General features: G+C 35.9%; 1 protein-coding gene across 1 annotated transcript; it reads left to right on the forward strand.

Annotated features, from left to right (window-relative positions):
* Nucleotides 1-992: 992 nt before the first annotated feature.
* On the forward strand, nt 993-12,923 carry LOC136813823 (T-complex protein 1 subunit alpha-like). Its single transcript, XM_067070309.1, has 10 exons — nt 993-1,212; nt 6,042-6,127; nt 6,350-6,576; nt 7,073-7,365; nt 7,820-7,946; nt 8,346-8,521; nt 9,115-9,238; nt 9,637-9,829; nt 10,173-10,336; nt 12,523-12,923. Exons 1-10 carry the CDS (start codon nt 1,152-1,154, stop codon nt 12,725-12,727), a joined length of 1,656 nt encoding a protein of 551 aa, XP_066926410.1. The 5' UTR covers nt 993-1,151; the 3' UTR covers nt 12,728-12,923.
* Nucleotides 12,924-13,376: the final 453 nt, after the last annotated feature.

Here is a 13,376-nt window from a genome sequence, read left to right on the forward strand (position 1 = left end):
AACAAGGATGAGAGTTACCTGAATCAAGTTCAAGATCCCAAGACAATCAATTAAAACTTGCAAACTTAAAATGTGACAAAATAACCGATTGCGAACGTGCAGCAGCCAAATATCAACCAACCAAATTTTGTCATTCAATTCCCGAGACAGCGCTTCGATTTTTAAGGCCTTGTTTATACGCTAAAGTAAAAATAATTCCGCACATGTAAATGGGTCATTGTTTGAGTTCCGGCAAAATTTCCGGGAAAAAGCCTATCCGGCGGTGCGCGGATCTAGGTGGGTTCCGCCTCCCCCGTAGATCTTTTTCTTGGGAAGTTGCTCTTCAAATTAGTTTTCAAGGTTGGCTTGGCTTAAATTTTTTCATCTATGGCTTAAATTTTAGGCAATTTCTCAAAGTTTTTGAAAATGTTATTTTCATTAAAAAGCGCCGGGTTATTTTTTCATGAATCCCTTTAGAAGTTTTGCGGCGCATTTTTTTGCTTGAGAGTCAAGTAAACGATATAGCGCTTTCGCAGCATTAATCTTTGATATGCATTTTGGCGGGAAGCTAGTGTGACTAACTGTCTGCAAATTTTAATAGCTATAAAGCCAAAACAAAATTTCTATAAACTCTAAACAAAAAGTACCAGATGAGTGTGTTTTTACCCCAACACATATCTGAACAAACAAAATATATAGCTATAAAATGATCAAATAATTAAAAAAATGGACAATTATTATGTAGAAAATCACATCCCCTTCCCCTTCCTTCAAGTAGATAGTTAATCTAACAAAAATGTTATTGCAAGATGGTGATAAATACCTTTGAACTGTGAACCAAAGTTTGCTGAAATGACCAACTTTTCACAAAAAAACCTTCTCTCTGTTAAAAACTTTTAATCTCATCCAGCGGCATCGTAGCGGAACAAGAGGAAATGTTCTAAACTTTCGTTTTCGATCTTGAACTACTTTGCAGAACGTTTAGATTAGGGTCTCGGAGGAGACTGTTTCTCCTTCCTCAAATTAGATTTTTTTTTCCGCGCGACTCTCTTCACATGTTTCCAGAAGGTTCGAAAAGTTTGGAAAGCAAGCGGAAAGCAAAAAGGGAGTCTTAGCTAGAAGAACAACTCAGAACATTTTGCAGAAGCTTGTCTCTCTCCACACCTTTCAAAATGGCTTCCATGGTAATAACTGGTGATAGAACTTCTGGAAACGAGATTCGTGAACAGAATGGTATGTATTTTTTATTTGACTGGGGGTATGTGGAAACGATACAAAGTCCACGCCAAATTGTTATTTTATTAAAGTGAGGTGCACGCCAAAAGAAGTTTGGCTTGTGGAAAAGGCGGGCGAAATTGCAGGGGGGGTTTTGGGGGTGCTGTAAGCCCCCAACGGGTCCAAGGCTGAGCCCTGGTTGGGGTTCAGGGGGCAAAGCCCCCGAAAGCCCTGAGATTTTAATCTTCTCATGCTTAGAATCGTGATTTTAGACTGAAAAAAAACGTTTTTGACGAACATTAGTTTTCACGTTTTTGCCAAAAGTGTAAAAAACACTGGCATATAAATGTATAACAGTCAGGCACATCCTGGCAAATGAACAGGGTATTTTTCATTTGCGACCATTGGCAAATGAACGGGGGGGGAAAACGAAAGTGACGATATAGCGCCGAATACCCAGTTTAATTGAACCGGGTTGGAAATATTTTGCTTCATTTCAAAGAACTGCATAGATGAAATTTTTTTTCCATGGGTCAATTTTGTCTTCGAAGATTGAAGAAACTTTTAATGAAAAAATAAAGTTCCCAGTTCTCTTCCTTTTTTCCCTTTTTCAGTTTGAAGTTCATTTTTATTCATTTTCACGCTTTTAGCCTGAGACGTCCTATCTCATTTACACTGGGTGACGAATACCCCATGAAAATGCTCACCCCGTTCATTTGCCAGGATGTGACTGACTGTATCATACCAAACAGTTACATCAAAATGCCTCGAAAATGTCAATATGAAAATTGCGTAATCAGAGAACGTATGTCTCGCTCATTATAAAAAGGCCGAGACAAACTTTCAATAATTGGATTGTAACATCGAGTTAAGTCTCTTTTGTTAAGTCACCAGGGGGTAAATAAAACAGACCTTGATACATTTATCGTTCGTTTCAACTTGACCATTTGTTTAAAACTCAGCCTCCTAAATATTTGGGGTAGGTAAAATATGTACAAAGAAATTCATCATACTTTTCCAACCCGGCCAATCTTTAAAAAAGAAGCGAACGATAAAATGTAATTACCCTTTCCAAATAAACCTCTTCGGTGGCGAGCGTAGTCTACTCTGACGTAATTGTAAAATTTATGTAATGGGAGTTTGACATAGTAATGTAATGTTGTTTGGGGAATTATGAAGTTCTCTGGGATTTCGATTGCATTTATTCAGGTTGATTTTTTATGACTTCTAATGGTACTTTTTCTAACGAGTTTGATTACTCTGTTCTCACACTTATGTGTTTTTTTTTTCGCGTCCTTTTCCGTGATTACTTTTATTTATATTTTTAAAGACAGGTAAGAAGGCATATTGATGTAACTGCCAAAAACCTTAGTCTACTAATATCACTAATATTGTTAGTCAGTAGTAGTATTTATGATCCATATATTATAGCTATCTAGATTGATTTTCCTTTGTACTAATGAACGGCTTTGAAAGCTTAGTATTTATGAGCTAATCGTTCTTAGTTTTTTATTCACTGTACATATCTTAAAAACGAGAAGAGACTTATCTTATCTTATCTTATCTTAGAAGTTGCTCAAAATTTGTAGACAAAGAGCTTGAATTGTTGGTACTTCTAACAAACAAAATGTATAAAGTTAAGTGAATCATGACCATGAGCCACATTTTAGGAATTGGGGATTATGAGATTAGGGATTAATGAATTAAAAGCACTTTATATTCTATTTACACTCTACGTAGTTATATGACTGTCGCAAGTAGAGCGAGGTGGATGCGTTTAAACCTAGCGTAATGAAAACGGGCGTTAGAATGGTGGTGCTCCTCTCGTCAGCTTGAAAATCTTACTTTATATCCACTCCTTACGCCAAAAGTAATTATTGCCTCACTAATTCCAGCCAAGGTTTTTAGGTATGATTCAAACACCAAAATTATCCATTGTTTTACTCCATACTTAAAACTTCAGTGAAATATTTATTGTAAGTTGGTCTAATCTCGACATACGTCTTCCAATCTCGACACCGGATCTGTAAAATAATCAAAACAAACCTTGAATGAAATTCTTGGTATCATTTTTATCGAACAAGTTCATCCATCAAACTAGAAGTTTAGTAAACATTGCAATCCTTTCAATTAAAAAAACAGCCAAATTATAAGCAGTTTTACACAACACACGAAACGCATGCAAACTTCCTCGTAACTTTCTCGTGTCCATCATTAAAATTTTACGTGATAAAAATAATTTGCGCGCTCAGTCAACCTGGTTTCCATTTCCTTATTATTTATTGCAAGCACACGCTCTAGGCGCTAGGAGGCCGCGTTAAACTTCTAGGCGCCGCACCTAGCACACCTGGTCCCTTTTCAAATTCATAAGGAAACCAGGTTCTTTTAATAATTTTAGGTTCACGGTAAAAAGGTCTACTAAAAAATTCCTCGCATGCAAAATGTTGTTGTAATTTGGGCATCTTCGTTGAAAGCATGCTAATTAGTTTTTAGTGATTACTACATCGTTAAAGTGTTATTTTCAAATATAAGTAATAACAGTTCACATTTCTCATATTATATGTTGGACGGTGAAAAAGAATGCGGCTATTATATTTTGATTTTTCCCATTTCTCATATATTAACAATCTGTGATGTGATAGAGAGAGAGAGTACAATTTAGTGATTGATTGATAACTTTGTTATGAATTTGTTTATGTTTGATTTTTTATTTCGAAGACCAGCCTACAGCTATGTGGAGATTAGAAGACGTATGTCGATATTAGACGATCCTACGGTAATATATTTAAAAATCAGTGATTTTCGATAAAATTTTCAACAAAAATGACATTTTTAAATGTAAATTTTAGTCATTATTTTCAAATTTGAAGCATAAGTACCCATTTTTACAAATTTTGGTGCTATTAACAGCCCTAATTGGTTTAAGCACAAAATTAGGCTGTGGTGTAATAAGGGCCGGCATAAAAAGGGCCGATAAGGTAGTTTCAAAACAATATTTGTCCCCAGGTGAAGGACTTTGGTCAAAAACAAGAAATATCAAAATACTGAAAACATTAAAAAACGTGGTGAAAACTCAGGCCAACCCTAAAAATTATTTTGTTTCTGGTCTACCGGAAAGAAAAAGTCATGCAGGCGGCCGGGAAAATTTTTTTTTTGGTCCTTTTCATGATTTTTAATAAAAAAAATTAAGAAGAAAAGAATCATCTCTCTGGCTGTTAGTGTTGCCCCACATTCTGTCTTTATATTTTTTTCTCTCTTACACTGAAAGAAATGTGTTGCTATTAATTACAAAAAGCTGTACTACTTTGTGATTTTTTCTTCTAAGAATCAACTAAATTTTCATTCTAATAAATTGATTTAATATGCATAACACTATTTATTTGATCTTTAAACGTCCAGAAAGCATGCTAAATAACTGTAGGAAATATGGAACGATGTAACAGTTTGAATGAGTTATGAGTAAAGGTTTTTAAGAAGAAAGTTTCATCTGTTATCTATTTGGTTCTTATGAAGAAAAAAAATGTTGGCCGGTGGACCGGAAACAAAAAATTTTTTCGGGTTCGCCTAGCTACCAAAGTTGCCAATCAATCAGTAAATTGTACTCTTCCTCACGTCACAGATTGTTGATGTATGAGAAATGTAAAGTGTCATTTTTGAAAAGAAAACTTTAATGATGTAGTCATCACCAAATACTAATTAGCATGCTTTCCACGAAGATATAAAAATCAAAACAACTTTCTTTTAGTAGGCCTTTTTACCGTGAACCGAAATTGATAAAAAGAACCCAGATTCCCTTTGAATTTAATAAGACCACCAGACCAAGTTGAAATAAAAAATAAAGAGTCTTATTATGTACGTGCAGCCTCTTTGCGCCTAGAGCGCATGCTTACCAGTGGCATTGTGGCAGGAGCATTTTCGGGGGGGGGGGGCGAAGAACCAGGGGGCCAAAATAAATCAATGAGACTTGGACAAAATAACCTTTATTGGTCAACTCCAGTGACCCTTTACATTTGGTTTCGTAATTTTTTGCCAGCCGCCGAGGACAAGAAGTGCTTTGGATTTGTTTTAAAGTTTTTTAATTCCAATTTTTTTTCCTGATTTTGTTCTCGGACAACCGGGTTATAATCATATGTGTGCATTTGGATGAGCTGTAATTTCATTACGATTTCATAAAGCACGTTGTCGTTATTGCATCAGCCATATTATGACAAACAATTGGTCAAATCTTCTAAATGCTCCGAGAATGATTGCACACTTTTTACAATGTACTTTGGATAAGGGTCAAGTATTCTTCAAAGGTAGGTTGGAATCACTGATTGAAAAAAATATTTTTTCCTCTAACCGCCAATTAGTGACCAACGATTCCAACCTGCATACTAATCCCAACTCTAAAGAAGGGTGTCGGAATTAGGCAAGGGATTGTCGAAATTAAAGGAGGGTTTTCGATAATAGACAAATCTATGGTAACCAATCAATTGATTGGATATTGATTCATTCTGACGATGGATAGGTAATAGAGCCTTTCTTAAGTATAGATTGATTATCGATCATTTTTTAATCAATTATCTATCGCTGAGCGGAATTAATCTATATCCAATTCATTGATTGGAAATCGATTGGAAAAATTATTGATTGAATCGAGTGGGAGAGTCTTGACTAAGACAACTAGAAATTGGCTAAAAAACAGTGTTAAAAGTTCTTCCATCTCTGACAGATTTCCATCTCAGTGAAGAGGCTTTTCCATCTAAAAATTCCATCTTCTAAACTAAGCGGCCACCCTGATTAGGGACTTTACTGGGAAAAGCTTTAACGTCCAAACAAGTGATGTTTTATTGTTGATTTTTCAGTCATGGCAGCCAGCTCCATTGCAAATATTGTCAAAAGCTCGCTTGGACCAGTTGGTCTTGACAAAATGCTTGTTGATGACATTGGGGTAAGGCAGCTGTAATCACTAGAATTGGTCAACATTATTTCCTGAAATTTTTTTCTTCGTTTCATTCTAAAGTAGTCCCTTGCTCAAATATATATATGCTTTTTAGGTTTCACCAAAGGTTAGAATGGTCTTCCTTTTATACTGTTCTTATTTTTATTAGATTTTTGAAACTCAATTCTTTAAGCTCTTGGGATTTGGCAACTTTTTACTCTATTGTTATAGGATGTGACAATCACAAATGATGGAGCTACCATTTTGAAATTACTAGAGGTTGAACATCCAGCAGCAAAAATCTTGTGTGAACTTGCAGACCTTCAAGATCAAGAGGTTGGAGATGGAACTACGTCAGTCGTCATCATTGCGGCAGAACTCCTCAAAAACGCTACAAATCTTCTCAGATATAAATTACATCCAACATCTATCATCTCTGGTTACAGATTGGCCTGCAAGTAAGTGCTTCCTTGTACCTTTCCATAGTATTCATTTACTTGTTATTTCTATCTTCTATTCATGGACTTCTACTTGTAATCTAATTTAGTTTTTTAATCTTTTTTATGCAAGATGATAACTAACTAAAGCTGTTAATTTTGAAATAAGATATGCCAATTCTTGGTTGGTTAACAATGAGTCCTTCTCAATGAAAGGCTTGAACTTTTTTTTAATTGTCTATAAGGAAAGACACAAACATAAGATACAAACACTAAAAGGTTCCAATCCCTCTCGCAAAAAAACTTTCTATTTCTATAAATTAATCCAAAGGGTACAATGTACATTTTCCCGGATATAAATTGTACTGCCAGGAGAAAGGAACCCAATAAAAAAGCGTAAGAAAATTATGATCTAGACTATAAAGACTTAGGAAATTTTAATATTTAAAAGAAACTTAAAGGCATTTACTTATTTTTCAGGTCTGTTTTTAATAAAAGATATAATTCTGATTTTTAGAGAGGCTTGCAAATATATTCAAGAAAACATTGCAATGAGTACCACAGACCTGGACCGTGAAGCATTTCTTAATTGTTGTAAAACTTCCATGTCTTCAAAACTTGTTGGTGTTGATTCTGACTTTTTCGCAGACATGGTTGTTGATGCTGCAAATGCTGTCAAGAAGACAGGAAGCAAAGGAGAAACAAAAGTTCCCATTAAAGCTATCAACGTTCTGAAAGCCCATGGCGGAAATATGAAAGAAAGCATCCTCGTCTCTGGTTATGCATTGAACTGTGTAGTGGCTTGTGAAGGTTATTGTTATTTTTTTGTTGTATTTTGAACTTTGGTTTTAATATCCCTGTTCAGTACTGTTTAGATGTGACAAGGCTTTGTCTTCCTTCGCTCCAATTAAGAAGAGCTCCAGACTCCAAATAAATTTATGTTTTCTGGAAATCTCAATCTGTATTCTTTAATCGTATAAGCAAAACTATGGAAATGTATACTAAATTGAATACCTCATCCTTATACCAATTATGACACTTGAGTCAGTTTAAACTTATACACCTCTAAACCATCTAGCAGATATCTACTACCTATCATTTAATCACTCTTTCGGACCAGCCCCTACCAAATGTTTCCCACTTTAGTCAATGTTGATTTTTTGTACTTTTCAGGGGCAAATATGAACAGCTTGATGTACGTCAGGTAGTAAAGAATTTGAGAATAAAAATTTCTCACAATAACACTTTATTTTCATCTTTTCAGGCATGCCAAAGAAGGTCAGTGGTGCCAAAATCGCCTTCTTAGACTTCAGTTTGATGAAAGCTAAAATGAATCTCGGAGTCTTGGTACAAATTGAAGACCCAGCAAAATTGGACGCTGTCAGGCAAAGGTTTGTACTATAGAATTGAGTTGAATTTTTACTTCAAATGCCATGCACAAAAGACCATTTCAGCAGACCATGCTGTCATTTAAAATTGTTTGGACAAAGTACTTAAAAATCTCCGTTAACATTTTAGTTAACGGATATGTGAATAAAACTTATTGCTTAAACAATAATCCTTATCGGAGTTTTTGATTTTTCTAAAAAAGCGATGCATTGTGGGATTGTTTCGAGTGTATTACAATAGAAATCTCTCGAGTAATTCCTAAAATCAAAAACTCCGATAAGGTCTATTTGTATCAAAATAATAAACAGAACAATGAGTTTTTCCAATCATCAGCTGTACAGCTGTAATAGCTCTAAATCTGAATGTTCTCCCATTCAAACTGCACTTTTTTTTGTTTCCAGAGAAGCAGACATTACAAAAGAGAGAATACAGAAAGTACTTTCAAGCGGAGCGAACGTCATCTTGTTATCCGGAGGTGTTGATGACCTTTGTATGAAATACTTTGTGGAAGCTGGAGCTATGGCTGTCCGCCGCGTCAAAAAAGCTGACCTTAAACGAATCGCAAGGGCCACCGGTGGTAAGTCTTAATTGTTACAACTAGCCGGCATTTTGTGTGCAACACAACCTCCTAAACATAATTCAATATGTGATTACAGCTTGTCTCGCCTCTTAGCAATTTTTTCGAAAATACCTGTTTTCTAAAGTGTGTAAGACAAGCTGGTCTGACTTTCGCAGAAGTGTGGCATTACAGTACAATTATTTATGGTATCAAGGGAATGCGGGCCCTCCTTCGCTTTAACATTATTAAGATGCTTGACAGCAGATCATTATATTTGATGTTTCTTCTCTCTCTAAAAACAAATGTTTACGTTTACGTCCGTAACTTAAATTTCATGAAATTATATTTCATTTTAAAACGAGGCGAATCGAATCTTTCTGTACTTCGAACTATTATATTAGTCCACTGTAAAGTGGTTTAAGTTACTCTCTATAATTCGACTCTTTCTCTAATTCGAATAAAAATTTTTGTCCTTTGAAGATTCAATTAGAGAGAGAGTCGACTGTATTGCCTGTATTTTGTTACAAAAGTAAATTTCATTAAGGTTTTTTGATTTGTGTGTAATGTTTGATTTTTATAAAATTTTAATGTTTTAATTTCTGTTCCTACAGGTACCGTGTGTCTTTCACTGGCCAACTTGGAAGGTGAAGAGAGTTTCGATACTTCATTGTTGGGTCACTCTGAAGAAGTTGTTCAAGAAAGAATTTGCGATGACGAACTTATCCTTATCAAAAAGTAAGAACAATCATTTTCTCGAATATCCTTTCCCCCAAGGTGAAGTCCATGTGATTGGCACTTTTATTTATTTAATTGACTATATTATTTTTTGTTATTTTATCTGGAGGTGGTATTAAAACTTTTGAGTCTTATTACGGGAAAAAGTCAGGAGCAAGCAAAAAATGAACTCTTATCTTGAGATGTCAATAGCTATGGAAAAGTTTCATTAAAAGAGTTTCATTATTAAGCCCAAGATAGAGATTATAACATAAGAGTTAACAGTAAGAGAAAAATCCTTAAACTGAGCTTTGCAAAAAAATTCTATGCGTACAAGACCCTAAATGAAACAATTAACCTAATTTTTTAGTGTGTTGTTGTCTATAACATTTCAATTTTTCATTACTATCTCTCTCTAGCCCGAAAACGAGGCCAGCAGCTTCAATCATCTTACGAGGAGCAAACGACTACATGTGCGATGAAATGGAACGTTCAATTCACGATGCGCTATGCGTCGTCAAACGTGTCATGGAATCCAAGTCCATCGTTCCTGGCGGTGGGTGTGTCGAAGCCGCCCTCTCCATTTACCTCGAAAACTTCGCCACTTCATTGGTAAGCTGCTTTTGCTTCACTCACATAAAACGTTATAAGCTTCTTTTATTATTTAGCTCCAGAATCCAATAATATTTAGACTCGGATCCTACGCCTATACTGTATTGGGGCCTTGCAGAATCGCTTTTTTTCATTTAACACCATCTCGAAAGTCAGTCCTAAAAGGACTCTCAGGACCTAGCCATAATATATCATGGAATCGATTTGTTCATTAGATTTATGATTCTCCAAGCTGAATTGCCTAATTCAATCAAGTTAAAAAAATTCAAGATGGTTTAATTGTGTTAGCCCTCACAACTGATAATCGCTAGAAAAAAAATGTTACTTTTGTTTCTTTCTTTAGGCATCTCGTGAGCAACTGGCCATTGCAGAATTCGCCAACTCACTTCTCGTCATCCCCAAAACGCTGACAGTGAACGCGGCCAAAGATTCGGCTGATCTCGTTGCTAAACTCAGAGCTTACCATAACGCCTCCCAAGTCCAACCAGAGAAAGCCAACTTGAAATGGTAAGCGCTCGTTTGTTTTTAAGGCCGGTCTCCACTTGCGCGCGCTGCAATCGCATCTTTTGGCTCCAATCCTTTTTGCTTGGAAAAACGATTACGTCATAAAAATGTAGCGCGCGCTCGAGAAAAAAAAGTTGAACTGTTTTTTTTCAACCATTACGTCAGATCGCGCCAATGGAGTTGCTTCATTTTTATTTTGATCAATAGCGTGGAAGCTTGGTCGAAAAGTGCGATCGAAGCGATCGCAAGTGGAGACCGGCCTTTAGTTTGGATTTCTAAGTTTCTCAATGTGGGTGAAAAAAAAATTTCATTATAAATCCATTATAAATTGATTCACATCGATTAGTTTAACTATTAGCGTGTACCACTTATCGAAAAACTCCGATTAAAGATTGCGGATATAGCTTGGTTTAGGTTATACAAAGGTCATTGTTTGTAAGCAAACAAAGTTAACGGGCTCGGGCCATATTTTAGAAAGGCATGGCAGCGTCCGTCGGTAGTCAAAAAGGGCACTTTTTCTAGTGTTTTTCCACTAAAAAAGAAGTTTTCACCCAAGTGATTTTAGGAGGGGCAGCGTCCTATAACCGGACGCTAAAAGGGGATAAAAAATGGACTGGGGCTTGCCCACTGAACTAACCTTAAGTCTTTTTCGTGGAAAAGGCATCTTTTTGTGAGCTATCAACAGCGAGTTTATGGTTGTGTGTTTTTCTGTGATAAAGACGGTTAGATTCTGATTTGACTGGATCTTATCTTGCTGACTGAGCACTTTTATCGTCCTCGATTTTGAAATTTTTAAACAGCGGGTTTTTCTCGCTTCAGTCACTCCACGGGAAGTCTGCAAGCTATGGTGGACTGAAAAACACTTCACTTATACACGTATTCAAGTAATGTTACATTTGTCACGAATGATGACACGTGGCTTCCCCTATCTACTTCGTGCTATACAAAGCGTAACAAGCGACGACTTACACATTTTGTGTGGCTTTCCCTATCTACTTCGTGCTATACAAAGCGTAACAAGCGACGACTTACACATTTCGTGTGGCTTTCCCTATCTACTTCGTGCTATACAAAGCGTAACAAGCGACGACTTACACATTTCATACTACACTTCCCTATCTACTTCGTGCTATACAAAGCGTAACAAGCGACGACTAACACATTTCGTGTGGCTTTCCCTATCTACTTCGTGCTATACAAAGCGTAACAAGCGACGACTTACACATTTCATACTACACTCCCTATCTACTTCGTGCTATACAAAGCGTAACATCAAACGACGACTTACACATTTCATACTACACTTCCATGAGTATTTGAAACGTAACCTCACTTATTATGAATGGGTGTCATACTATCATACTACACTTGTAAACACATGACCCTCTACCATAATAATACAACATACAGTGAATACAATATACATCTCGGATAACGGTAATCACGCCCTTACGCCAAACATATCATCGCCCATACAAAGCATAACAAGTTAAGCATAACACCGCCGTCTTTACGAAAAGAGACCTTGGTTCTTCTCTTCTAAAAAATTCACAATAAAATTCAAACTTATCATTTTAAGAAACCGATATAGGTCAATGTCTTTAGGGATGTGAATTTACAGAATTGAAAATCTTAAAATGAACAAAAGCAAGTCCAAGAAAATTCATCAAGCCAATATATTGGGCCATTCCATTTTATGACCATACAGGGGGTGGACCAACATTTCCAGGGGATAATCTGAGAAGAATTTCCAGTGGGTATAAAGAAGTGTTTTTTACATTTTCCCAGGGATTAAAAAGTTATTCTTGAATTTCCAGGGGGTGAAGGACTGATTTTAATTCGTCCACCCTCACTTTAAAACATGAAAATAATTTCTTCCACGGGTTCTTATGCAAACTTTGCCATTTTCCATCTAAAATTTTCCAAGAAATTTGTTTTCACTTGAAAAGGCTCGTCCACCCCCTGTATGGAAATTTTATGGAACAGCCCTTTCAAAGCAAAAGATGAAAATTTTGATTTAAAAATAGCTATATTTGGTATAGTATACATCATTCAGGCAAATGATTTCTGTAAAACAAAAGTTGAGCTTGAAAACGATTTCAAAATCTAAAACAATAAAATGACTAATTAGAATGCATTTTGATAATGGTTGATACTCACTCTTTCTAATCCCTCTTCTACTTTTTCAGGGTTGGTTTGGATCTGATCAACGGTACCATTCGTGACAACAAGAAAGCTGGTGTTTTGGAACCTGCAATGAGCAAAATCAAATGTTTGAAATTCGCCACAGAAGCCGCCATTACCATTCTTCGCATTGACGACATGGTGAAACTCGAACCTGACAAGAAGGATGACAACACTTACCAAGCTGCACGCGCCGCGGGAAGAATCTAACCGCTTTGACGAGGATATGAAACCGTCGCGCGATGATCTTTGAATGGGGAGAGATTTGCTGTATTGAAACGACCGTTACCGGTTTTTCTACCGAACCAAAAATTTTTAGTTCACGATTCTGTAAAATTCCAATTCTATATTATTATGAAATATTTTTATCCTTCAATGAAAATCTTGATGAAGGCACTCAATCAAATTCTGAGTAATTATTTTGAATTTTTATGAGAAATCTGACTTTATGTTGTCCCAGAGAGAAATGTACAAGATGGGTGACACGATAGATTTATAAAGCCCGAAGGGCTAGATGTCAAACTTTTGCTGAAAAGTGTGCCGTAGTTAGTTCACAGATCTGTAAAGCCCGAAGGGCTAGTTAAGCGACTTTTATCGAAAAGTGAAGCCTAGGTTTGGAAGGATTTCCTACCAAAGTCACGTGACTAAAATATGCAATTTCACCGGTTTGAGAGATATGAATTTTTTTTTTTTTTTTTTTTTTTTTTTTTTACAATACAAGAATATATTTACCAGTACATCGTTTTAAACTGGTGTAATAAGGCTAACTATATAACACAAATTTACAGAGTTAAAAATGTTTGGGTCAAATATTTACAGTTAAAAAAAACTAGAATAAAAATATAGTATACATACTAAG

The sequence above is a fragment of the Clytia hemisphaerica genome, unplaced genomic scaffold (genome assembly GCF_902728285.1).
Source record: "Clytia hemisphaerica strain Z4C2 unplaced genomic scaffold, Clytia hemisphaerica genome assembly, whole genome shotgun sequence".
NCBI lineage: Eukaryota > Metazoa > Cnidaria > Hydrozoa > Leptothecata > Clytiidae > Clytia > Clytia hemisphaerica.

Bases quoted from the DNA above. Each gene is read 5' to 3' on its own strand.
- LOC136813823 (XM_067070309.1), top strand. From the start codon at position 1,152: ATGGCTTCCATGGTAATAACTGGTGATAGAACTTCTGGAAACGAGATT. The intron at 7,366-7,819 runs GTTATTGTTATT...TCATCTTTTCAG, and splicing joins CTGTGTAGTGGCTTGTGAAG to GCATGCCAAAGAAGGTCAGT. The intron at 8,522-9,114 runs GTAAGTCTTAAT...CTGTTCCTACAG, and splicing joins AATCGCAAGGGCCACCGGTG to GTACCGTGTGTCTTTCACTG.